The following is a 25,775-nucleotide window of genomic DNA, read 5'->3' on the forward strand; positions in this document are numbered from 1 at the left end:
GCAGAGGATCATAGGGGAAGGGGGAGAAAAAGAATGGGAAGTAATCAGAGAGGGAGACAAACAATGAGAGACTCTTAGCTATAGGAAACAAACTGAGGGTTGCTGGAGGGGAGGTGGGGGGTGGGGTAACTGCATAATGGGCATTAAGGAGGGTACCTGATATGATGAGCTCTGAGTGTTATACATAGAATTACGAAACACTACATCTGAAACTAATGGTCTACTTTATGGTGGCTAATTGAATTTAAATAATAATTTAAAAAAAAGATAAGGGGAACTCCTGGGTGGCTCTGCCATTGAGTGTCTGTCTTTGGCTCAGGGCATCATCCCAGAGTCCTGGGATTGAGTCCCAGGATGGAGTCCCACATCAGGCTCCCCACAAGGAGCCTGCTTCTCCCTCTGCCTATTGCCTCTGCCTCTATGTCTCTCATGAATAAATAAATAAAATCTTTAAAAACAAAGATAATGGACTGGTATCCAAAATCTATGAAGAGCTTCTCAAACTCACCCCCTAACAACAAAAAATCCAGTCAAGAAATGGGCAGAAGACGTGAACAGATATCTCTCCATGAAGATATATAAATGGCCAACAGACATAGGAAAAGCTGTTCCACATCACTTGACATCAGGGAAATACAAATCAAAACCACAAAGAGATAGCACCTCACACCAGTCAGAATGGCCTAAATTAACAAGTTATGAAACAATAAATGTGGCAACAATGGGGAGAGAGGAGAACCTTCTTACACTGTTGGTGGGAATGCAAGCTGGTGCAGCCACTCTGGAAAAACAGTAGAGAGATTCGTCAAAAAGTTAAAAATAAAGTTACCTTATGACACAGAAATTGCACTACTGGGTATTTATCCAAAGGATACAAACATAGTGATTCAAAGCAGCAGGTGCACCCCAATGTTTATAGTAGCAAAGTCCACAATACAGCTCAAATGTTCATGGACAGAAGAATGGATAAAGAAAATATATATGTAATATATACAAAGTCATACTACTCAGCCATCAAAAAGAATGAAATCTTACCATTTGCAAGAACATGGATGGACATAGAGGATATTATACTAAGTGAAATGTGTCAGTCAGAGAAAGGCTGACTTCACTCATATGTGAAATTTAAGACATTAACCAAATGAACATAGGGAAGAAAGAGAGAAAAAAAAAATAAGATGAAACCAGAGAGAAAGACCAACCATAAGAGATTCCTAACTCTAGGAAACAAACTGAGGGTTGCTGGAGGGAAGGTGGGTGGAGGATGGGTTAATTGGTGATGGGTATTGGGGAGGGTATTCAATGTAATGAACACTGGGAGTTATATGGAACTGATGAATCACTCAACTCTAACTCTGAAACTAGGGATCCCTGGGTGGTGCAGCGGTTTGGCACCTGCCTTTGGCCCAGGGCGCGATCCTGGAGACCCGAGATCGAATCCCACGTCAGACTTCCAGTGCACGGAGCCTGCTTCTCCCTCTGCCTGTGTCTCTGCCTCTCTCTCTCTCTGTGTGACTATCATAAATAAATAAATAAAAATTAAAAAAAATAAAGTGTTTTTAAAAAAATAATAACTCTGAAACTAATAATACAATGTATGTTAATTAAATGAATTTAAAATTTTAAAAATGATAAAAGAAAAAAATCACTATATACCATGATGTTCTTCAGATTTTTCTTTTTTAAAAATAGATTTGATTTATTTATTCATGAGAGACACAAAGAGAGAGGCAGAAACACAGGCAGAGGGAGAAGCAGGCTCCATGCAGGGAGCCTGATGTTGGACTCAATCCCAGGACACCAGGATCATGCCCTGAGCCAAAGGCAGAGCCCAACCACCAAACCAATCAGGTGCCCCCTGATTTTTCTTTTTAAAAAATATTTTATTTATTCATTCATGAGAGACAGAGAGGGAAGGGCAGAGGCAGAGGAAGAAGCAGGCACTCATCATCAGGGAGACCAATATGAACCCCACCCAAGACATCGGGATGACTACCTGGGCCAAAGGCAGCCAGCCCATTAAATGACGGAGCCACCCAGGCACCCTTATGATTCTCTGAGGACAAACTGCCCCTTTTAGAACTAAAAATTTCTCCGCATGCATCAATCTCTGCAAAGAGTTTAGAACCACCTTTTATTTTAGAAGAGGAAATTACCTTCCAAAGTACAATGAAAGCCTAGCTGATGATCCTAGGGTTTAGCTGGGCAAATGAAAAAAATCCCAGTGAATAAATTCAGTAGTAACAATACTTTCACAGGAGTAGTGTGTGCCCTAGAGGATTTTTATCTGTGGAGGTTTGAGGAAAAACATATTTTTGGGCTCCTGAATGCCTAGATGGCTGACACTCAATCAGACAGTGCCTTATGAGTTATCTAAATGTATCCCTAACTGCCCACAGTCAAACTGAGACATCTCACTGGCCAATTCCCCTCAATCTGCATTACTGAAACAAATGGGAACTGCCAGAGGCATTCATGATTCAGATTTTGTTTCTTTTGGCAGATCTCACTCCCATGGTTAGGAGCAAGTACAAGTGAGGCTGTGATCATGAACCTCTATTTAACTCTCAAAGATATTGCGGAATTGACTGTTAAAGCAGTAACCGCCCAACAAAAATCCCTAAACTCTCTGGTCAAATTTGTTCCTGATACTAGGGTTAGCCCTTCACTATCTTGTGGCTGAGCAAGGAGGTGTTTGTGCTGTGGCCAACACCACCTGTTGCACTTGGATGAATGCATTTAGGGAAAGTTGACTCTCAGCTGTAATAAGATCACTGACCCAGCCAATTGGATCTTTTAGAGAGTGACTCCTTCAGTGGAGTCTTCCTCTGATTTATTTGACCCTGATCGGTTTGGGTCTTGAGGACCATGACAACTCCACGGTGCACTCCAGACATTGGGAATCGTTCTACCTATTGTAATCATGGTAGTCCCCCTGGCACACTCTGTTCACTCAAAAGCTTTATTTTTTTTTTAATTTTTATTTATGATAGTCACAGAGAGAGAGAGAGAGAAAGAGAGAGAGAGAGAGAGGGGCAGAGACACAGGCAGAGGGAGAAGCAGGCTCCATGCACCGGGAGCCCGACGTGGGATTCGATCCTGGGTCTCCAGGATCGCGCCCTGGGCCAAAGGCAGGCGCTAAACCGCTGTGCCACCCAGGGATCCCACACTCAAAAGCTTTAAATGCATACTTGCACCCACTAATCACCAAGGGGATAATCTCCCTATTATTATAATGTCAGAAAAGTTACAAAGAGAATAACCAACTTAAAGAATGTGAACCTGACATTGTGCCTGTGATTACCACTCAGAGATTCAGCAAAAACCATGAGAATTCTAGGGTAGTAGCTGGGAGTTGTGCTAATGTCTTAAGCTTTTGTTCACATCTCTCAATTAGGCTGAGATTCTGATGTAAATCGGTTAGCTGTTAAGACAAGAAGACCAAAATGGAGTTGCTAATGCTAAGTCCCATTTCACCAAAATGGACTTAATTTACTTATAGTTTCGGTGACTTACCTATATTTTGGTATCCCAGACATGGAATTTGAAACCAGTTAAAAAAAAAACAAAATTCAAATTTGAAAGGTCTTACTGGCTTTATTCAGTGATTCATAAATCAGGCAGCATCCAGTCGAGCAGATAGAAAGAAGCTTCCGAGAGTTATACCAGGCAATACATTTTATAGACAGAAGGCAACGAAAACACGGATGTTACGCTAGACAAAAAGGTGAATTGTTTATTACAAGGCTACTTTCTTTACAGGGGACGACAGGGGCTTTTATCAGCAGATTACCTAACTAATGCTGCTCAGGAAATTCCTGATTGATTGGTTTAAGATTCCATTTCTGGGGATCCCTGGGTGGCGCAGCGGTTTGGCGCCTGCCTTTGGCCCAGGGCGCGATCCTGGAGACCCGGGATCGAATCCCACATCGGGCTCCCGATGCATGGAGCCTGCTTCTCCCTCTGCCTGTGTCTCTGCCTCTCTCTCTCTCTGTGACTATCATAAAAAAAAAAAAAAAAAAAAAAAGATTCCATTTCTGGGGCAGCCCTGGTGGCTCAGCGGTTTAGCTCCGCCTTCACCCCCGGGGCCTGATCCTGGAGACCCGGGATCCAGTCCCACCTCAGACTCCCTGCATGGAGCCTGCTTCTCCCTCTGCCTGTGTCTCTGCCTCTCTCTCTCTCTCTCTCTCTCTCTCTCTCTCTCTCTCTCATGAATAAATAAATAAAATCTTAAAAAATATCCCATTTCTGGGATAGCCAAATCTGTAGCTAAGTTTCAGTTTGGTGATGGGGGTGGAAGAAGAAGGGGAGCCAGGGAAGGGTTGACAAAGTCTGACTGGATCTTGCAATAGCCAGTGTTTTGTGGAGTCCTTAGAAGAGCAGACATTCCTTGGAGTCATGATAAGCATCTTGAGCTTTAGACACCTAAAAAAAGTTCCCCTGTCCCACAGTGCTGAGCAAAAAAGGTCAACCAATCACCGAGTAATCCATGGCAACTGAAATTTCCCTCCAGGGTGGTTTTCAGCTTTAAAAATACCACCTACCCCGGTCCTCTTCAGATGGGCACACGACTGAGTTGGGTTGCCCTTCCTGATTTGCAAACCCAAAGAAAGATTTGTGTCTTTTGTTCTTCCTCAGAAGGCTCACTCCTCCAGTTTTTTTTTTTTTTCTCTTAGCATAAGCGACTCCATTTTGGGTCTGTTGTCTTTAGGAAGTCAATCAAGACTTTCCTGAAGATCATTAGTCAGGTAATCTATCTGATAAAACCTTGGCAGCCCCTGTAAGGAAAGTCACACTGCAATAACCAGTCTACCCTTTCACCCAATATATTTTTTCCCCTATTCCCTTCTTTCTGCCTGTGAAATCCCTAGCCTTGTATAGCTCTTGCAGCTCCGTTCTTTCTGTCTGCTAGACTACAGGCTGCCCGATTGGTGAATTGCTGAGTCAGTTTGTTGGGCCCAAGATTGCGAATCCGAGAAACCACCGAGGAGCCGACACCGATGCAAGCACGCGAGGGTTCATTTGCAAGCTCGAGCTTGGGTCCAAGTGCACCCGACACAGCGGAGCAGGGACTTGGACCCCGAGGTGGGTTTCAGCTGGATTTCTATGGGCTGGTCTAGGGGATTTCCAGTTAAGGTGGAGGAGTTTCTCAAGCTCTTAGTTCCTCATTCCAATATGGGACTTTCCATTAAGGGCGTGCTCTGCAGATTTTTCTTGGAACTGACTTGGGCTAGAGGCCGCAGTTGTTACTACTCATCTAGGGGCCAGAGGTGGGGGACACTTTCTGAATTTCCTGGGTCCCACGGTTGACTTTTGCTCCAAAGTAAACGACTGGAGGTCACGGGAGGTACAGTTGTGTGAGCGTGGCTGGAAGTCAGCAAGTGCCCCCGGCAGTGGTGGGGACGGGGGAGGGAGAGGTCCTCCGGGAGTGACGCGCGGCCCCCTTAACAGCTCTCCCTTTGGCCAGAACCGGTCAGCCACAAGCTCGGGCTCCGTGCTTTGCCCCCTGGTTTGGGATCCTGTTCTCCCCCGGGGCGGGGACGGGGGCGCGGTCGGGCGCACCCGCTGGAAGCGGTGTGGGCTCCTGGGCTCTGGGGCTGGCCCTGGCGCCCGAGGGCCGGCGGAGGGCGGAGGGCGGAGGGCGGAGCGCGGAGCGCGGAGCGCGGAGGGCGGGCCCGGGGCACCCGGAGGGCGGGGCGCGGCGGCGCGGAGGGGCAGGGCCCCGGGGCGGGGGGCGCCGGGGGCCGAGCCTCGCGCTCACAGGCCCGCCTGCCTCCCGCGGGCGCCGGGAGAAGCCGAGACGTTGGCCCTCCCAGCTTCCTAGAGAGGCCCCGGGCGGCGGCGCGCGTGCGCGAGCGGAGCCGACGGAGGGGCGGGAGCCGGGCGCGGGGTGCGGGGCGCAGGGCGCGGGGCGCGGGGCGCGGGGCGCGGGGCCCTGGGCCGGCGGCGTGGCCGGAGGACCGAGCGTCGGGGGCCCGCGGAGTCGGTGAGCGGCCGGGCGGGGCGCGGGGGCGGCGGGGGCCGCCGGGCGGGCGCTCCGGGGCCGGGTTCGCGCGGGCTGCGGGAGGGGCTGGAGGGGCGGGAGGGGCGGGAGGGGGCGGCCGGGGCCGGGCCTGGAGGCTGCGCCGGGGGCGGGCGGTGTGGCGGGGGCTCCGGCGCGGACCTGGAAGCGCCCTGGCTTCCGCGCTGTGTCCTTTCTCCCAATTACGCAAACAAAGCGGGTCATTATGGACTATTAGACGACGCGGGGGAGTGCCCGGAAAGGAAGAGTAACCGCAGTCCGCGGAGTTCGCTGCGGGTGCTCCGGGAGCTGTGAAATGTGCGGATTGTGCGGACTCCTAGACACGCACGCACGGACGCAGCACTCCTCTGTTTGTCCAAGTGCGGCGTCACTCAGTGGCGTTAAGTGCATCCACGCTCTTGCTCCTGGAGAGCCCCACCCCCTTGAGCCGGCGGAATGCACGTGTGCACGTGGTGGTCACACTCGGTGCCAGCGCTGTGGCACCGCTAAGACACGTTTCCGCGAGTATAATGAGAACGTGTTGTTTGCAGTTTAGTTTATTTTCCGTAGTGCACATTGCATGAAGCTCTCAAGGCTCAACAAGTGACGTTTGTGCAGAAAAATGGCAAAGTCTTGTCTCCTTTCAAAATGAAAGCGAAATATATAAAAGAGTCTTTATTTTCGGGGATATATTCTTAAGAGATTTTATTTTAATAAAAGGGAGTTTTTAAACAGACGGTGCAGCTCTAACCCGAAACCACTGTACTGTATCCGACTGGCACAGGCCTCAGAAGTCAGGGAATGGTCTCCTTCTGGGTAAAAGTGGTGGCCAGGAGAGAACACCATCCTGTTTGAAACTAGTTCAAGAATGAAAACTCGGTACGTCATTTGCAGGGAAATGACAGCGAGTGGCTTTAGTGGTAATTTGCTGAAGGAACTCGCATCTGCTTACACGGGTGTGCGTGTATGTGTGTGTTTTGAGGGCCTGATGAAGGAGGGGGGGGTTCTTACATGTCAATGTTAACGCTGGAGAAAGGCAGACAGACGTTGGTTAAAAACCGTAATCCTTCCTGTAGGTCGAAATGATGGGAATGTTTTGAAGGCAAACCTCAATTTGTACCTAGAAAGGAAACCGACAACAGCATCAAAAATAGTAGCTATGCCACTTTAAGTTTTCTGAGGTCCTCGTGTCCAAGAGGTCTTGGTGTTGAGGCCTTCCGTGATATTGGAGAGTTGCTTGGGGTAAATATGCATACTGTATAGTAACCATAACTTACTTTGTTTGGCAGTCTTCAGTATTCTTGTATCAGAAAAAAATCTGAAAGAGCTCCGTCAGGTGAATCATGATGTGCTCTACAAGGTTGAATTTTTGAGCTTAAACATTTCCCTCCCTGATCTCAAACCTCGTAGCCTCCTTCCTTGTTTTATTATACTGCGTCGTGCCGGGCACTAACATACTGTATATTTTCTTCACTTCGTTGTCTGTCTTCCTATAAGCTCTGCAAGGCAGGTTTTTGTTTGTTTGTTTGTCTCTATTCCCTACAGAGACCTTAGTGCTTGGGGCATAGTAGGTGCTCAGTAGATATTGTTAAGAGAGAAGAGTGACAGTGTTTAATAGCTTTGACTGCCAAGTTAATTTGTAACCTAAGATAAAAATAAATCAGAGAAAAAAGATAACACGCTTCCTCAATTCAAAAAGCTTTTTCTTCTTTTTTTTTTTTTAAGATTTTATTTATTTATTAATGAGAGAGAGAGAGAAAGAGAGAGAGTGTGTGAGAGAGCACAGCAGAGACACAGGCAGAGGGAGAGGCCGGCTCCATGCAAGGGAGCCTGACGTGGGACTCAATCCTGTGTCTCCAGGATCGGGCCCTGGGCTGAAAGCGGCGCTAAACCGCTGGGCCACCCGGGCTGCCTGCCGTCTTTTTGAATGATTGTAGACTTACAGGAGGTTGCAGAAACTGTACAGAGTTCCCTGATATTCTTTATTTACTTTGCCTAACGTTAACATCTTGCATAACCATAGTACCGTCGGCAAACTGAAGACATTTACAGCTGCTGACTTTACTTAGAGTTCATCAGTTTCTCACTAGTGACCTTTTTCTGTTCTGGGATCCAATCTAGAATCCCTCATTCCATTTAGTTGTCATGTCTCCTCGATCCCTTCAGTATGTGACAGTCTCTCCATCTTTTCGTGTGTTTTGTGACCTCGACACTTTGAAGTATGTCGTGCTGGTATTTTTAGAGTGACTCTTACTTTGGTTTTGTCAGATGTTTTCTTCTGCTTCCATTGAGGATGGTGTCCATATGTCTTGTTACTGTCGCTATTGTTTTTTTTTTTTTTTCTTTTTTTTGGTAGCTATTGGTTTTGACCTGCTGTTGTCTGCCATGTGTCACTACTATAAACCTACTGTCTCTCCCTTTGTAACTGGTGATTATTTCGGGGAAGATACTTTGAGACCTTGCATAGCAATATCCTGTTTTTCCTTAACTTTCACCCACTAATTAGCCCTCCTGGTGGATCTTATTAGTGTAATGGTCTAATGGTCTAATGGTGACTTTCTGTTATTCCCTCCTTTCTGTTAATTGGAATACTGTCAGAGGAAGAGTTGTGCCTTGTTTCCCTTTGTTTTATTTATTCGGTTAGTTATATCAGTGTGTGATGTTGGGTATGTGTTCTTTGGGCTATGATGCAGTGCTGATATTACTTACTTTATTGCTTAAAGTATTCCAGCTTTGGCCATGGGGAGCGCCTTGAGGTTGGCTTCTGTTTCCCCTTGCAGAGCCCACATCCTTTTTGGTGTCTTTCCCCGCCTTCCTGGCACCACAGAATACTCATGCTGTTTCTTCCCTTCCCCAGCCTGGAGACCACCACCACTTCTCCAAGGATCCCTAGTTCTATTTATTGGAGAATGGTACGGAGAAACCAAGTTTTGGGTGCTAGGTTTGAGCTCATTTCTTAAGCGATGTATTTAAGCGTAATGTAACATTTTAATTATGTACTGGAAGCAGTCTTTTTGTTTCCTTATCAGCGTATAAAATAAAGCGTATGTATCCTCACACTGATAGGAAAAACACAAGAATAAGAAAGTGCTTAATGAGGATTTTAAAAGAAAACAAATTCACATTGTGTATGAATTGAAGCAAAATGACAAGAAAGAAAGAAAAGAAAAGAAAAGAAAAGAAAAGAAAAGAAAAGAAAAGAAAAGAAAGAAGAAAAGAAAAGAAAAGAAATATTTCTGAAAAATGCCCTGGATAACTGCTTAGGTTTTTCCCTGTGCTTCACAAAGCCATTTTCAATTGTGGGGTTGAGACTGGGGTCAAAGTATGAAGCTGTGGGAGAAGAGGCCTGATCAGCTCAGGTTTCCTCCTGGGCCTGGGGTGAGTGAAGTTTTTCTTCTTTCTCAAAAACTAGTTGGGACATGGAGAAACCTTGAGGCATTGGGATACCTGAACTGGGCAGGTTCAGCTCACTGGTCCCCATGTCTTCCCTGTGCCCTGGCTCTTTCATCCGGATTCGGAAAGGCCCTGGGGGCAGGCATGTCTCTCCGTATTTGTGGTGCTTCCTTTGGTTGGAAACCTGAAATCCTTTGCCAGATTCCTGGCTTTTGCCCTCATTTTCCTGTCTGTCAGTCTTCTCATCACCTCTGTCCAGATGCTTCACTGACCTCTTCAGACATTTCCGTAACAGCTGCTTCAGAACAGGTCTGCTTGGAGGCTTGTTTCTGGTGCTAATTGCACTGTGGGTCTCCATTTCCTGAGATAGGTCTTGTCATTTATATTTCCTGCTTGGTGCATTTCTTCAGAATATTTGTCTCTGGCCTCAAGTGCATTCTCTTTAGCCTCACTGCCTGATTTCTGGTTACCCTGAGCAGCTTTCTTGTTCTTCCACACTTCAGTTTCTTGCTCTTCTCCAGTCTGTTCTACAGGCTCTGTCCCTCCTTCTGACTTCTAGCTTCCTTCTGAGCTGTTGTTTCTGCTGTCCATTTGTGCTGCTGGGGCTTACACGGTTGGAACCTGCCCCTTTTTTTTTTTTTTAAGATTTTATTTATTTATTCATTCATTCATTCGAGACACACAGAGAGAGAGAGAGAGAGGCAGAGACACAGGCAGAGGGAGAAGCAGCCTCCATGCAGGAAGCCCGACATGGGACTCGATCCGGGGTCTCCACGATCATGCCCTAGACTGACTGAAGGCAGCGCTAAACCGCTGAGCCACCTGGGCTGCCCCTGAGCCTCTTCCGCTTGATCCTGAGGCACCCTTTCCTTTCAGCCATCTTTTATTGTTGCTGATCTTCAAGTCTGTCTGTGGGCCTTGGGCCACCTACTTTATCAGTCCATCCTTTTCCTTTGTTTTGTTTTCTCAAATACTACTTCTTCTTTTTCTCCCCTAGTTTTTTACAGCAAGGCTTCATTTCTCTGCCAGAACTTTAGCAGACTCCTCAGCCTGTGTGATCGTTAATGTAGTCCTTTGCTTGACTCTTCATGCCCTGAGAACAAGAGTGTAGTTTCTTTCTGTTACCTGGATGGCAGCCTGCTTTCTCCTGGGAGCCTCTTTCCATCTGTGTTTAGTCATTCTTTTTTTGTGTGTGTCCTGATGCCATCGGCTGAATCTGGAGGATGGTGAGTATGTATTGGCTTCTGATGAAGTAGGGGATGGCTTCTGAGTGAAGGTAGTGATTTTTTTAAATGTACTAAATGGTGGTGGGAGATGCGGGGTGGTCTCTGGGGAAGATAAGCATCATGTGTGACATGGTGCACTGAGTTATGAGGTCATGTACAACAGGTGCCTATGTGTGCAATCCTTATAATTTTAATATGTATTCTGCAGAAGAGGTCTAACACTTTTTTTTAATGAACATCTGGTGTACCAGCATCATTTTTTGAAAAGTCCATTCTCTTTTCAGTATGTTTGGGACTTTTGTCAAAAATAAGTCACTATGGTTGTATGGTATATCTCTCAACCCTTATCCTGTTATAAAATTGTCTCATGTCAATACTACTCTACTTTGATGACTGCTGCTTAGTTATGTAAGTCTGATGTTGGAATTATGAGTCCTTAACATATTTTTTCCCAAATTCTCTTGGGTAGAAGACTTTGATTTTCCAAATGAATTTTATTATGATGTGGTCAGTTGTCTAAAAGAAGCCAGATGGAAATCTGATGCAAATCATGATGAAACTAAAGCTAATTAGAGGACTATCTATGGATGCAAGTTTAAGGGAAGAAAAGGAATGAGAATCATTAAAAGAAAGTGGGAGGTCAGGAAGAGAACGTGGAAAGAACATCCATATTTGACTCTGAATTTCAGGTGATGAGGGACACCCAAATAAGATGTCCAGTAGGTAGCTGGAAGCCTGTAATAGGGGTCTAGAAGAGAGCTAGGAACTGGGAAGGCAGGCAGCATTAGGGCATTGCAAGTCAATGAGATCTGTGACAGAGCAAAAAGGGATGCTGTGGGGCCTGAGTGCCTGCAATGTCCATAATGAGAAGGAAGGGAAAGAAATCAGTAATGAGGGGCCAGAAACGTGAGGGGCACGTCAGGCTGGCCTGAGACCAGGGAAGCCACGGGGAGAGAAAGTGGGCAGAAGTGTAGCTTCCTTCAGAGAGTTTGAAGTGAGGGAGGGCTGGGAGGAATGGCCATTTCTGTTTGACCAGGGACCCTCTGCACCCTGAGAATAACACCTGCATGGAAAATTCACAGCACACTCAGAGTAACGCCTGTATGGAAGAGGGATGAGAGACAGTGTGTGGAGCTGCCTGGGTTCTCTTGAACCCACTCACTGGGACACAGACCCTATTGGAGCCGAGGCAGGGCTTGTTCTCACAGCTCTCTTTCCTCCTTCAGGTCTGTGTGCTTCGCAGGTGCCTGCCCTTTCCCAGGCTGGGAAGTCAGGAGACCAGGCAGCAGCTGTGCTTCAGATGGTCAGGCCCCAGGTGAGCTGGACTCTGTCTTCAATGAGTTCCCAAGTCTGTGGCCTGGGCATAACTAGCGCTCATCTTCAGGGCTCTGGCCAATTCTGAGACTACTGCTGCGGTTTCCCTGCCTAATGACTTCCTCTGGAATTAGGTCCTGCCTGCTGAGTTCATGGACTCTGTCTGGGCCTGGACTTGTCCTTTTAGATATGTCATCCCAGCTTCTGTCCACCTATCAACCCTTTACCCACCAGGCCCCCACCCTGGGCTCTTGATACCTTGATGTGTCTGTCTTCAGGCTGGGAATATAATATCCCTGAGCGATAGAAGCTTGTCGTTCCAGGTGTCTGCAGCGTACGAGTTCCTGTCTGTGGACTATACTGAGAGGAAGTGGAAAGGTCCGGCAGTCGGTCAGAGAGCCATGTACCGGAGCATCATGCCGGGAAATTATTGCAGCGTGGCCTCATTGGGTAATGATTTCTGTTCCCCAGTAGTGTAGTCTGCATTCCTTTCTTTACATTTTCTTTGCTACATTCTTTTTTGTTTGTTTGCTTGTTAAATTTTTATTGTGAAAAGTTGCCAACATGAGACAGAGTGGAGAGGATAGTGTAATGAACCTCTCTGTGCCCATCGCTTAGCCTTAAGTTATCAGCATTGTCTTTACTTCATTATTAATTGGCCTAAGGTGGTTTATTTAGAAGTTGTAGTTGTAAGGAATATGGAGCCGCTCACATTATTGTAAGTACTGAGCTGTGTTACTTCCAGTAAGGCTGAAGGAATGGAAACCCTGATCAAACAAAACCCACCAGCTGGAGCATCCTTTGGGAAACAGGGCCCTCAGCAGCAACAGCAAATAATTTTTATGCCAGAGAATGTCAGGCAGTTGCTCCCTGCGAGACGGGGGAAACATCTACAAGACGGGGGACGTGTGCATCTCCATCCTCCACCCCCCAGTCGATGACCCCCAGAGCAGGGAGCTGCCCTCAGAGTGGTGGAACCCCACCCAGAACGTCACGACCATCCTCCTGAGCATCATCTCGCTCCTCAACGAACCGAACACCTTCTCCCTGGCCAACGTGGATGCCTTTGTGATGTACAGGAAATGGAAAGAGAGCAAAGGCAAGGACCGGGAGTACACAGACATCATCAGGAACCAGGTCCTGGGGACCAAGGTGGACGCGGAGTGGAACGGCGTGAAGGTGCCCACCCTGCTGGCCGAGTACTGTGTGAAGACCAAGGCCCCTGCGCCCAACGAGGGCTCAGACCTCTTCGACGACGACTACTACGAGGACGGCAAGGCCGTGGCCGAGGCCGAGAGCTGCTTCGGGATGACGAGGACGACCCCGGCAAGGAGGAGTCCTGACACTGCGACCCCGAGAATAAACTTACAGATTTTACCTCAGCAGGCCTGGACTGTGTGGCACCGAGACTGCCGTGCGGGAGGGACGCTGCCCGGCCCTTGGGGGGGGGGGTCTCCTTTCGGGTGTCGCCCTCCCTTCCCGCCTGTGTCCTGGGTCCTCTGCTTCCCAGGGGCTGCCTGCCTTGCCCCGTCCCTCGGAGCCCACCAGCTCCAGCTTTTTTTTTTCTCTCTCTCTTTTTTTAAGATTTTATTTATTTATTTGACACACACAGAGAGAGAACACAAGTGGGAGAGCAGCAGGCAGAAGGAAAGGGAGAAGCAGGCTCCTCGCTGGGCAGGGAGCCCAAAGAGGGGCTATATCCCAGGACCCTGGGATCATGACCTGCCAAAGGTTAAGTCAGTGAGCCACCCAGGCACCCCAGAAATACTCTTTATTATGGAGAACGTGTGCTGAATTGGAATTTCATAATTTCATAATTTTTTTTCAAAATAGGTATTTATTATTAAAAAATTATACAAACTGACTTTTTATTACTCAAATCATGAAAAATTTTAAACAATTTGTCTCAAGCCTCCAAAAAAGTAAGCTCTGTCTTTACATTCTTCAGTAGCAGTCCATTTTGATGGTATAGAAAATAACAAACATTTCATGTAACTTTGTTAGAATATACAAAGATTTGGCAGAGGCCAGAATCCCTACAAGTATTAAAAATTTTTTTTTCAAGTTTAAGTATTACTAAAGTCCTATAAACAGGATTACAGAACAGTAAACACCTGTATGTGATTTTCCAAAGCAATAATGATTTAGTCTTGTGTGTCTGCACTTTGTTTCAGCCTTTCCAAAACACTTTTAAATGCAAAAGCTGAAAATTTTTCAGTTACCTGAAACTTCAAAAATTTGTACTTTGAAAAAAAACCTTTTAAAAGCAGCATCATTTATGAAAATTATGAAATTATTATTATTTTTTTCAAGATAGCAGTTCCCAATTTTTCAAATATGAAACATTTTTTAACCAATCCATTTTTTAATTTTTAAATCCTTGACATTACAGAACTAAACTGAAATTTATTAACATTCCACTCTTAACATTTCTTATCGACAAACAGAAGTAAAATCCATGAGCCAAAAACCCAAAACAAAACTAAAAACAGGGAAACGCTTATAAAACTAAATATGGATGCCAGCATTAACAGCTGAACACAGAAATGTGATTTTTTTTTAATTCTTAGCAGGTGATACACTCGTGTAGAAACTGAAACACTTACAAATTATTTAAAACCTGGAATCACTGACCAGAAATTACACTCTTTTGTCCTCCCACTGCTACTCATTTTCTTCACTCTGAATCTTTTGTCCCCTCATAGCTGCTGCATTATTAGACTTTCCGCTGCCACAGTTTCTGCATGCAATGGCTCCTGATGGCTGGGCTTCTCTCCATGCCTCATTTCAGCTTAGATCTCCTACTTGTTTTAGTTTTCTTTCTTTTGCCCTATTTCCAGCTCAGAATTTACTTAGAGAGGGACTCTAAGGGTGGTTCAGCCACTAAGTGTCATCTCTGTTTGGGCAGAACTTTGCTCCTGGCCGCAGCAGAGGCTGAGGTGTAACATATTAGAGAAGCTACACTTGGGCCTCGTGCCCTGGTCTAGTCAGTCGTGATATTGACTGACTGGTATTGAGACCAGTTACTTGGCACAAAGCAAGGACAGCTTCCTGGAAGGGAGTGTTTTCAGGACAGGTTCTCTGGTTGGCAGGTCTAGGACAGTAGCCAACATGGCAGAGGGTGGTGGGCTCAGGAGTCAGAGAGGCAGTGATAACCTGTGACTTTCTGTGTGCTGAAATGCCACGATGGCTTGCCCTGGTTAAGATACGATTAAAAGGAACCAACAGTTTTGTGTTTAGACGTGACTGATCGCTTGCTTCTTCCACCATTTCCAAATTCTAAAGGAAATATTTAGCTGTTCAGTTTTCTATGATTCCACATTATCAAGATACCAAAGACATGTTTGGATTCATATTTCAAATTATCGATCCCTTTCTTAATTTTTATAGGAATGCAGTCCTTGCAGTATGACTTCTACCAGTCCATTGCTCCAGAGACTAGAGGATCCCCCTTTTAGAGCTCTGCTGTCCCTTCCAGTACTTTCCCCCAGCATTTCTGAGCCTGTGGCTTCTCTGAATCTTGTCACCTGAATCTTCTCACATGTGAGAATCACTTCTTTGGATATGTTTTTTTTCCCTAAATGTGTTTGCCCATACTGTTTGTCATCTTTGATTTGAGGTATTTGCCACTCCTCTCTCCTCAATATTTTTACTGGGAACCATGGAAACTTACAGCATCTTGTTGGAAAGGACGTTATATAGTTCATCATTTTACTAAGTGACTCCTGTGAGGTCACACCACCTTTACAGTCTGCTCTCTTGCCTTCTGGTTGTCTTTTTAACTGGATAATTAACTAGAACAATTAATGGGCTGTGTCCTGACAGCCCTTCTTCCACCCTCCCCTACTGACCGTCTTTCCCCTCTTCATCTTTCTGTCCATGAAGAGAAGCTTGAGCTATTTCCCATTTTTCTCCTGTTCAAAATGTGTCATCTCCTGATGTGAAGGTTTTTTTTCAGGTACTTAGACTCCTGATGACTCTGTTTCCTCAGTAGGACAAGAAATGTGTAAAAGTTGTTTTCTTCTTCTCTTTTGGCCGCAGGTGACACTAGGATGCGGTGTTCAGAGTTGCCTGTGAAGCTGGCAGTTTCTAAGGGACCAGAGTCATCTGATGGGACATCAAGAGGGCTCTCTGCAGTAGTTTCTGGGGAACCAGAGGCAGGAGCTGCCTGTGAAGATACTTCAGAGAAGCTGGAAGGGCAACCCTCAGATGAAGAAGGGAGCAGACTGGAAAATGCTTTCTTCAAAATAACACATGAGGACAAAGATAAATTCACAAAAGGTGGATGTGATGAATATAAAGAACTTGGGAAGCATCCACACCTGTCCCCTAGTGCTGCAGCACATCAAAGAGTACTGAAGGGACAGAAATTATATCAATGTGATGAATGTGGTAAAGCTTTCAATTGGAGTTCACACCTCATTGGGCATCAGAGAATCCACACAGGAGAGAAACCCTATGCATGTAATGAATGTGGTAAGACCTTCAGGCAGACCTCTCAGCTCATCGTTCATCTCAGAACCCACACGGGGGAAAAGCCCTATGAGTGCAGAGTGTGTGGAAAGACTTACCGACATAGCTCCCATCTTATTCAACACCAGAGACTTCATAATGGTGAGAAACCATATAAATGTAATGAATGTGGAAAAGCTTTCAATGAGAGTTCCAAACTTTTTGACCATCAGAGAACCCATACTGGGGAGAAACCTTATGAATGCAGTGAATGTGGGGCTGCCTTCAGTCGGAGTAAAAATCTTGTCCGTCATCAGGTACTTCACACTGGTAAAAAACCTTACAGGTGTAGTGAGTGTGGGAAAGCTTTCTGTTCTAATAGAAATCTTATTGACCATCAGAGGATCCACACAGGGGAGAAACCTTATGAGTGTAATGAATGTGGCAAGGCCTTCAGTCGGAGTAAATGTCTTATTCGACATCAGAGCCTCCACACTGGAGAAAAACCATACAAATGTAGTGAGTGTGGGAAAGCCTTCAGTCAGATCTCTCAACTTGCTGATCATGAGCGAATTCATACTGGAGAAAAACCTTTTGAATGTAATGAGTGTGGTAAGGCATTCAGTTTGAGTAAATGTCTTATTCGACATCAGAGACTTCACACAGGTGAAAAGCCATATAAATGCAAGGAGTGTGGAAAATCCTTCAACCAAAACTCATACCTCATTATACACCAAAGAATTCACACTGGTGAGAAGCCGTATGAATGTAATGCATGTGGGAAGGTCTTCAGTCATAATTCTAGCCTTATGGTTCATCAAAGAACCCATACTGGGGAGAAACCGTATAAATGCAACAATTGTGTGAAGGCCTTTAGTGACAGCTCTCAGCTCACTGTGCACCAAAGGGTTCACACTGGAGAGAAGCCCTATGAATGTATTGAGTGTGGGAAAGCCTTCAGTCAGCGTTCCACTTTTAATCACCATCAGCGAACTCATGATGGCGAGAGGCACTCAGCTCTGGCCCACACAGTTTGTTAAGACATGATTTTCTAAGATAGAGCAAGAAACTTGAGTTAAACTTTCATTGTAAGAAAGATACTCTGATCTCCTCTTGGAATCATTAATCAAGGAGGTTTATTCCTTGTATTCTTTCTGCTGGGTTATGAAGGTAGGAGAGTCATAGTACCATTTTTCCCTACTATGAATGAAGTAAGGACTACACATTTCATGTGCTTATAGGTCATTCCCTCCCTACATTCTTTTCTCCCTCCTACTCTCCCTCTCTCCTCTCTTTTTTGTTTAAAATGTGTCTCTGGTTTTAGTTATGAATCCCATAATCAAATTTTATGCTTCTCAAGGACAGTGGTTATATGCTTCTTTTTTTTTTTTCCAGGTAATTCTTTTCACAGTTGCATAAAGTCATTCTCCAATGCTCTGGTTCCTATCTTGTGAATGGCCTTTTAAAAAGTTTCATTATAATCTAGATCCTCATCACTTGTATTTCCTGTCTAGAGAACCTTTTCTTCTTGTTTGCTAATTTTTGTCCCTCAGACTGTTTAAGATCCAGCTCATCTCAGAAAGACTTTTTTCTTAAAATGCTTTTTTCCTTCCTCTTAAACTTCCATTGACTTGACCTCAATGCTTAAAATTAGTCTGTTACAATTAGTAGTTGTTATTAAATTGCACTGAGAACAGTTGTCAAGGCATATGTGTATACTTCATCCCAACTTAATGCAAGTTCTTTGAGTTTTGGTATGGTATCTATGTCTTTTAGCATATAGTTAATAATTTTCATAGACTAGTTTAAGTTTTTCAAACTCACTCTCCAACCATTCTTAATCTGGGCATGTACTCCCTTCTGCCACTAGACCTAAAACTTGTAAAGATGGACACCATAGGATACCACATACAAAGGCCTTGTTCATGTCTTCTACATATGCCTCTGGGAATGTTAATTCTGGTACCTCAGCCTCAACTAATATTTGTGCTTGAGCATGCATCTGTGTGTGAACCTGTATATCCAGGATTTAGAGTCAGCAGTTGTTCCACTGATAAGTGCTTTTAACCTGCTTTCTGTGGTTTGATTCATAGAGACTCTGATTTCCATATCAAGTAGTTCAATCTACCTGTAACTGCCATCTAATACCAAGTTGAGAGGAGTACAGTTTATTATTATAATTATCTTCCAGGCCATCTTTCATTCCCCATAAAGTTAAGAAACAGGAAGTCTTTTCAGAATCCTATAGTCATGTATGAGACATTAGCTTAAACACCTCTCTTCCAATCCTTGCAGGAGTGCCCCATTGTTGGGAGCCTTTGCCTCTGGTGTCTGCCCCTTTTCTCTTAGCAGGACAGTAGGATTGACAGTGTAGCAGGGGAGAAGGTTAGAAGCGCAATGTCAGATATGTAAACTTCAGGGGAGAGATGATTGTGAGCTCCAATTTATGTCTGAAATAGTGGAGAAGAAAGAGAAGAGAATTGAGGCTCAAGAAAATAAGAATTGGATGTGATTTGGGGGGAGGCACCTCAGAAAAGATTAGGAAGAATGTGTATTGGGGAGGTCTATAAAAACTGAAACAAGGACACAACTAGAAATTTGCCATTTGTAAATAAATGTTTTAAATTTCTGTTTTCAGATATATTTATAAGATCTACATATAGGACTTACCTAAAAATGTTTTATCTTGGGAGCACCTGTATTCTGAGAAGGAGCCCAACCCCATATTAGCACATGGACCCATGCCTCCACTGTGATTTGCACCTTACTGGTCAGAACCCCTTGCCTATTGGATGCTATAATTTTACCTTCTGTTTGTTCTTTGCTCATTGTCCTACCATTCTGTGTCTGGAGGGGGAAAGCCAGCTCTATTCATAAGTATGTTACCCTTTACCACCAGTGTGGTGTAGGTTTTCATTAAGAATGAATGTCCTAAAAAAAAAAAAAAAAAGTGAATGTCCTTACTTCCTGGAAAAGTATTCAGGATCATGTATGGAGGAAAATGGTCTATATATGAAAGCCACAGCTCAATTTCTATTGGTTATTGCTAGTATTAAAAAAATTACTGAGTTCTAAAAATTTTATCTGGATCCAATTGCCTTGCTAAATTATTTTTACTTTTAATAGTTTTTTTTTTTAGTTTCATTTCCTAACTTGTCCTAGTATACAACAAATAATAGTACTTTCTTCATTTCCATTCTGTATGTCATTTAAGTTGTGTGATAACAAAACTTTTTTATTTTATTTTTTTAAGATTTTATTTATTTATTCATGAGAGACACAGAGAGAGAGAAAGAGAGAGAGGGGCAGAGACATAGGCAGAGGGAGAATCAGGCTCCACGCAGGGAGCCAGACGTGGGACTCGATCCCGGGTCTCCAGGATCAGGCCCTGGGCTGAAGGCGGCACTAAACCGCTGAGCCACCCAACAAACAAAACTGTTTTAAAGAAACATTTTGAATAGTGAACAGCAGATATTCCATGTCTTCTTCCTAACTTTCAAGGGAAATGTTTTGGCATTTTGCAATTGCATATAGTGTTCACTCTCATTGTTGGTTGCTGTTAAATGCTCTTGTGTTTAGGAAATAGTCTTGTATTATTGTTTTATAAAGAAATATAGTAGTTAAGAGCCCAGATTTTTTTGCTTGTACCCTAGCTCAGTTCCTGGCTCCACCACTTTCTTAGGTGTGTGGCCCTGGGCAAGTCACTTAGCTTCCCTGTGTCTCAGTTCTTCCATCTGTAAAGTGGAGCTACCTCATAAGTTTGTGACGATAAAAGTAGTTCATAACTATAAGGCACTTAAAATAGTGCTTGTTAGTACCCACTAAAATTACTACACTTAGAGTTTTTATTAGGTTGGTGGTTAAGTTCTATCAAGGTCAGTTGTTTGTTGGTTTGTTTTTTTTTTTTCATTCTAAAAATCAAATTTATTTAGTCATAAAGTATGTGTAACAAACTGCATTTATTTAAAGTATACAATTGAATGAGTTTTGATAGGTGACTCCATGTTGAAAACCATCTCCACAATCAAAATACAGAACATTTGCATCATTCCCAGAAGAGCCCCTTTGATAGTGCATTCCTGCCCTGGCCCCAGCCCCAGGTAACTACTGATCTGCTTTTTTGTCACTGTAGATTTGTTTTCATTTTCTAGAATTTTATAAAAATGGGTATATCTCTATTAATGAAAACTGGGGAATGTGCTCTGGCATGTGCTGGGCTTCTCCACCTGGGCTCCTTTGTGAAGGCTTGAGGGAGCAGGTATGACTGGGGCCACCAGGACATTGTAGGCTGTTGGAATTCTTGAGAGGAGTTTAGGTCTGGATGGTACTGGCACCATAAGAAGGGTCTGGATGGTAATGGCACCATAAGATAGGAAGAACTAGGAAATCAAAGTAAATCTGGGAAGACAGGAGGATATCTAGTAATGATAACTGACTCATATCTGTCTACATAGTTTCTGAAACAGGCAAAGATGTAATTAGGCAATCAATCATATGATAATATAATAATCAGGGAGCTTGGGAAGGTGGTGGAGTAGGAGGACCCTGGACTGCCATGTTTTCAACTAGATATTATCCACATCCAAGTCAATAAACGTAGAGTGATCTGAAGGGTGGTGGAACAAACTCCATAACTAAACATAGAGAATAAGTTGCATCTGAAAGGTTAGGATGGTCAGAAAGGTGGAGGAAGGCTGCCTGGCAGGAGTGACGGAGCTGCACGCACAAAGAGGGCAGAGAAGTGGGCACTTGTACCTGGAAGCTCACAAGAAGACTGATCCCCATAGCACTTGGCTTTAAAAACCAGGGGAGCTGAATTGTGTGTTTGTAAAACCAGCGGGACTTGTAATGAGCTTTTGAAGCAAGCTGATTAAACATTGGACAAGCTGGGAGGCCAAGTGATAGCTGAGTGCTATCCTTAGAAAGACAGCAGCCTGTGCAGAGAGGAATGTAAAAGCAGTTTACACAACCCCAGGGGCAAACAGGAGACATCAGTTCATATTGACTTCGGAGTGTTTGGGAGACTGAAAACAAAGGACCTAGCAGGGGCCATTTTCCTCCACTACCCCCAGTATAAGCATGGGGACACCTAGGGGAGGTAGGATGGCATAGACACTTAGACTACCTAACCTAGCAGTATGCTATGCCCAAGTTCTCCTGAGGATTTGCCCCCTCCAAGCCTGCTAGTCTTGGTCACAGAATCAGGGCAAATTTTGTTAAACTGTATGGGTACCCAGCCACCAGGTGCACGGCTGCCACCTTGTGCCATGCATATCTGCCATGCCTGACCAGCTGTCTGCCTCCAGCCATCCTCATGTGTCTCACCTAGCGACACACCCCCAGCCACAATTGCATGCTGTGCCGGCATGACTGGCTGTGCACTCCCTGGCCTAGTGCCACTAGGCACCATCGTATACCACACCTACTTGCATCTCTGCAATTATGTTCCCTAGTTGCAATTATGGCTGCAATTATGCAATTATGTTGCATATTATGTTCCCTAGTTGCAGTCACACACCTTGTGCAGTCACACACCTTACAAAGCCACCAGGAACACAGCTTCTGCCTAGCCCAACTACTGCATCAAGGCCAACCACCACACCACACCCAGCTGTACATTCCTATCCACAGCAGTGCCTCAGGGGATCCTGCAAAGGACTAGTAGCTCATTGCAAGTTTTGCTAACATTATCATCCTTCTCCCAAGTTCCCTGGTGGGAGCAGAGCTGGCCTGCTTGGGTTCCACTAACCCTGCAGAGCAAGCACAGCCCACAACAGGGTCAGTTCAGATGAATGAAAAGGAAAAGTGACTTAGACACAACAGCAGGGTGTAAGCAATGCACAAGGATACTCTCCTGAGGTGCCAGGTTCTGGTAAACGGGACACTGCCTTCCAGGATACTCCAGGAACTCTTTTTCATAAAGTCACTACTTTGAAGAACAGAAGACACAGTTGACCTTCTTAACACAGAAAAAGAGATACAGAGAGGCAGGCAAAATGAGAGAAAAATTTGTCCCAAATGAAAGGACAAGGTCACAACCAGAAATCTAGGCAAAAGTAACATGCCTAATAATAAAGAATTTAAAGCAATAATCATAAGTAAATTCCCTGGACTTGAGAAAAGAGTTTAAGACATGAGTGAGGCTATTAATACAGGAATAACAACATAGTCGAGATGAAGAACACAATAAGTCAAATGAGAAACACTTGATGGAATGAACAGCAGGATGGAGAAGAAGAGGAACAAATTAGTGACCTGGAAGACAGAGTAATGGAAAATTAGCTGAACAAGAGAGAGAGAAAAGAATTATGCAAAACATGAATAGACTCAGGGAACTCAGTGATTCCATCAAAATAACATTTGTACTATAGGAGTCCTAAGGAAGAAAGAAAAGGGGGCAGAAAATTGACTTGAAGAAATAATAGCTAAAAAATACCCTAATCTGGGAAGGAAACATATCCAGATCCAGGAGGCATGGAGAACCCCCAACAGAATCAACAAAAGCAGACCAACACCAAGACATATTGTAATTAACTTTGCAAAAAATAGTGATAAAAAATGTTAAAAGCAGCAAGACAAAATAAATCAGTAACTGACAAGGGAAAGCCCATAAGGCTAGCAAGAGATTTTTCAACAGGAATTCTGCAAGCCAAAAGGGAATACCATGATATATTCAAAGCGCTGCATGAGAAAAAACCTGCAGCCAAGATACTCTATCCAGCAAGGTCATTCGGAACAGAAGGAAAGATAAAGAGTTTCCCAGACAAACAAAAACTAAAGGAGTTCCTGACCACTAAACCAGCTCTACAAGAATTCGTAAAAGGGACTTTAAGTGGAAAGGAGAGACCAGGGAGAGGGTTAAGATGGTGGAGAAGTAGGGCAACCCTAACTTGCCTCCTCCCTTGAACACAGCTAGAAAAATATCAAATCATTTTGGACACCCAGGAAATTGAAATGTAGACTGAGGGAACAAAGCTGCATGTCGATAAGCAGAAAAAAAGGGGCCACCTTGTGGGAAGTAGGAACTGCAGAGAGTTGGTTTGGAGTAGAAAAGAGCCACAGACATTGCGGAGGGGAGGGAGGCCTGACTGCAGAGAGAGGAGAAAGAGTGAAAACATGGGCAGGAGATTACACAAGAAAAAATTCTTCCCAAAACCATTGACTGGGAAAAAGAGGATTTAAATACAAGTTTAAAAATAAAATAAGAAATAGGGGTGCCTGGGTGGCCCAGTTGGTTGTCTGCCTTTGGATCAGGTCATGATCCCAGGGTCCTGCGCCTGCTTTGGACTTCCAGCTCAGCAGGAAATCTGTTTCTCCCTCTCCCTCTGCCTGGCACTCCTGCTTGTGTGCACGGTTTCTCTGTGTGTCAAATAAATAAACTTTTAAAAAATAAAATAATAAAGTAATTAACTGATGTTTTTATAAACAGAGCACAGTCTGAAATTCCAGAAGTCAACGTCATCACCAGAGTCATGCCTTGTGAGTTGAGCAGGGCTCTGGTGGGGAAGAAGAGTGGAGACCTGGAGAGGGCAGCATGGTCTAAGGATCCCCTGAGTTGTCTGAGGAGAAATGGTTCCCCTGCTTGGAATGCATGTGGTAGAGGTGATATCGCTTCTCTGGGGTAAAAGACCCAAGAGATGCCATGAGCTACCCATTCAGTAGCATAGGAACAAAGATTCAGGCTGAGGGCAGCAAACCTTGGCATCAGCTTTGTGCTTTGATTTACCATAAACTGAAGCACTGCACAGTTGTGCGACCATCCTCTTGGACAAGCCAGCACCAGACACAGTGCAGCAAAACCCACCCCTAAAGGATCAGCATGGGTCTGTGCTATCCAGATCTCTGACGTTTGGAGTTTTAAAACCCAGTCACACCTGAGATAAAACACAGGAGTGCTGTGCCACCTGGCAGGCAGACAACTCAGACACAGGGTGAAGGCAGGATCTGACAGAAGCTAGGGACATAGGAAGGGTGATTGCTCCTCTCTAAGGGCTTATTGAGGAATGATGGACACAAGCTCCTCTCATGGATAAGAGGGGTGAAGCCATTTTCACCCACCAGCACAGACCAACCTCAGCACCACGAAGTGGAGGCCAGAGATGCTTACACCAAGCCCTGCCCCCTTGCTGGTGCATCTCCATTAGAATAAGTCCACCTGAGACTCAACAGCAGGCCCCTCCCCCAGAAGACCAACACAAAACTTGAACAACCAAATCTGATCGTGGTATGCTGCAAAGCTTTAGCTATAGGGAAAACAGGATCTAGCCTCTCTTTTTTTTTAATATAGAAAAAGCAATTTCTTTGTTATTTTATTATGTTTTTAATTTTTTAAACTTTAAAATCTTATTTAAACATTTTTTGGATCAAGCTTCTCTTAGTAAACAGACTAAAACACACCTAGGATCAAGCTTCTCTTAGTAAACAGACTAAAACACACCTAGGATCTTAAATTTTTTTTTAAATTTTCTTTGACCTAGAAAATAAGACCGGAATCCACCCAAAAAGAAAAAACAAGTACTGACAGCCAGATATTTAATTGATACAGATATAAATAAGATGTCTGAACTAAAACTAGTAACAGCAATTATTAGAATACTGGCTGGACTTGAAAACACCATAGAAGACACTAGAGAATCCCTTACTGCAAAGATAAAGACTAATAACTATTCAAGCCAAAATTAAAAGTGCTACAACTGAGATACACACCCAAATGGATGCCATGACAATGACAATGGTTGAAGCACAGTAATGAATCAGTGATATAGAACATAAAATTATGGAAAAAATGAAGGTGAAAAGAAGAGGGAAAGAAAGGCATTGAATCATGAATGTAGACTTAGGGAACTTCAACTCCTTAAAGTGTAATAACATTCGAATCATAGGAGTCCCACAAGATGAAAAGAGAGAAAAAGGAACAGAAGTTTTATTTGACCAAATTACAGCTGAAAACATCCCAAACTTAAGGAAGGAAACACATGTGAAAATCCAAGAAGCACAGAAAACACCCATTCAACAAAAGCCAGACATCACCAAGACATACTAAAGTCAAATTCACAAATTACACAGGCAAGGAAAGAATCCTGAAAGTCACAAGGGAAAAAGTCCTTAACCTACAAGGGAAGACAGATCAGGTGTACAGCAGATCTATTCACAGAAACAGGGAAGGCCAAAAAGAAGTCACAATATATTCAATGTGCTGAAGGAGGGAAATATGCAGCCAGGAATACTTTTATCCAGCAAGATAATTCAGAATAGAAGGAGAGATAGTTTCCAAGATGCCTTGGTGGCTTAGTTGGTTGAGCATACAGCTCTTGATTTTGGCTGATGTCTGACCTGTGATAAAGCCCCTCATCAGGCTCCTCAAAAGTCTGCTGGAGATTGTCTCTCTC

General features: G+C 44.3%; 1 protein-coding gene and 1 pseudogene across 3 annotated transcripts; both read left to right on the plus strand.

Annotated features, from left to right (window-relative positions):
- Positions 1–4,998: 4,998 nt before the first annotated feature.
- On the plus strand, positions 4,999–23,817 carry LOC129507142 (zinc finger protein with KRAB and SCAN domains 7-like). Of its 3 annotated transcripts, none has more exons than XM_055321391.1 (4): positions 4,999–5,085; positions 11,847–11,935; positions 12,258–12,384; positions 15,976–23,817. In XM_055321391.1, the coding sequence occupies exons 1-4, from the start codon at positions 5,001–5,003 to the stop codon at positions 17,424–17,426; spliced, it is 1,752 nt and encodes a 583-aa protein (XP_055177366.1). In that variant the 5' UTR covers positions 4,999–5,000; the 3' UTR covers positions 17,427–23,817. The 3 variants fall into 3 exon arrangements, with proteins under 3 accessions (XP_055177366.1, XP_055177367.1, XP_055177365.1); XM_055321392.1 differs by lacking the exon at positions 4,999–5,085 and adding an exon at positions 5,940–5,986 and having other exon boundaries at positions 15,976–23,816; XM_055321390.1 differs by lacking the exon at positions 4,999–5,085 and having other exon boundaries at positions 11,018–11,935; positions 15,976–23,816.
- On the plus strand, positions 12,434–13,277 carry LOC129507143 (ubiquitin-conjugating enzyme E2 R1-like; annotated as a pseudogene).
- Positions 23,818–25,775: the final 1,958 nt, after the last annotated feature.

Source organism: Nyctereutes procyonoides, unplaced genomic scaffold, assembly GCF_905146905.1.
Source record: "Nyctereutes procyonoides isolate TBG_1078 unplaced genomic scaffold, NYPRO_anot_genome, whole genome shotgun sequence".
Lineage (NCBI taxonomy): Eukaryota > Metazoa > Chordata > Mammalia > Carnivora > Canidae > Nyctereutes > Nyctereutes procyonoides.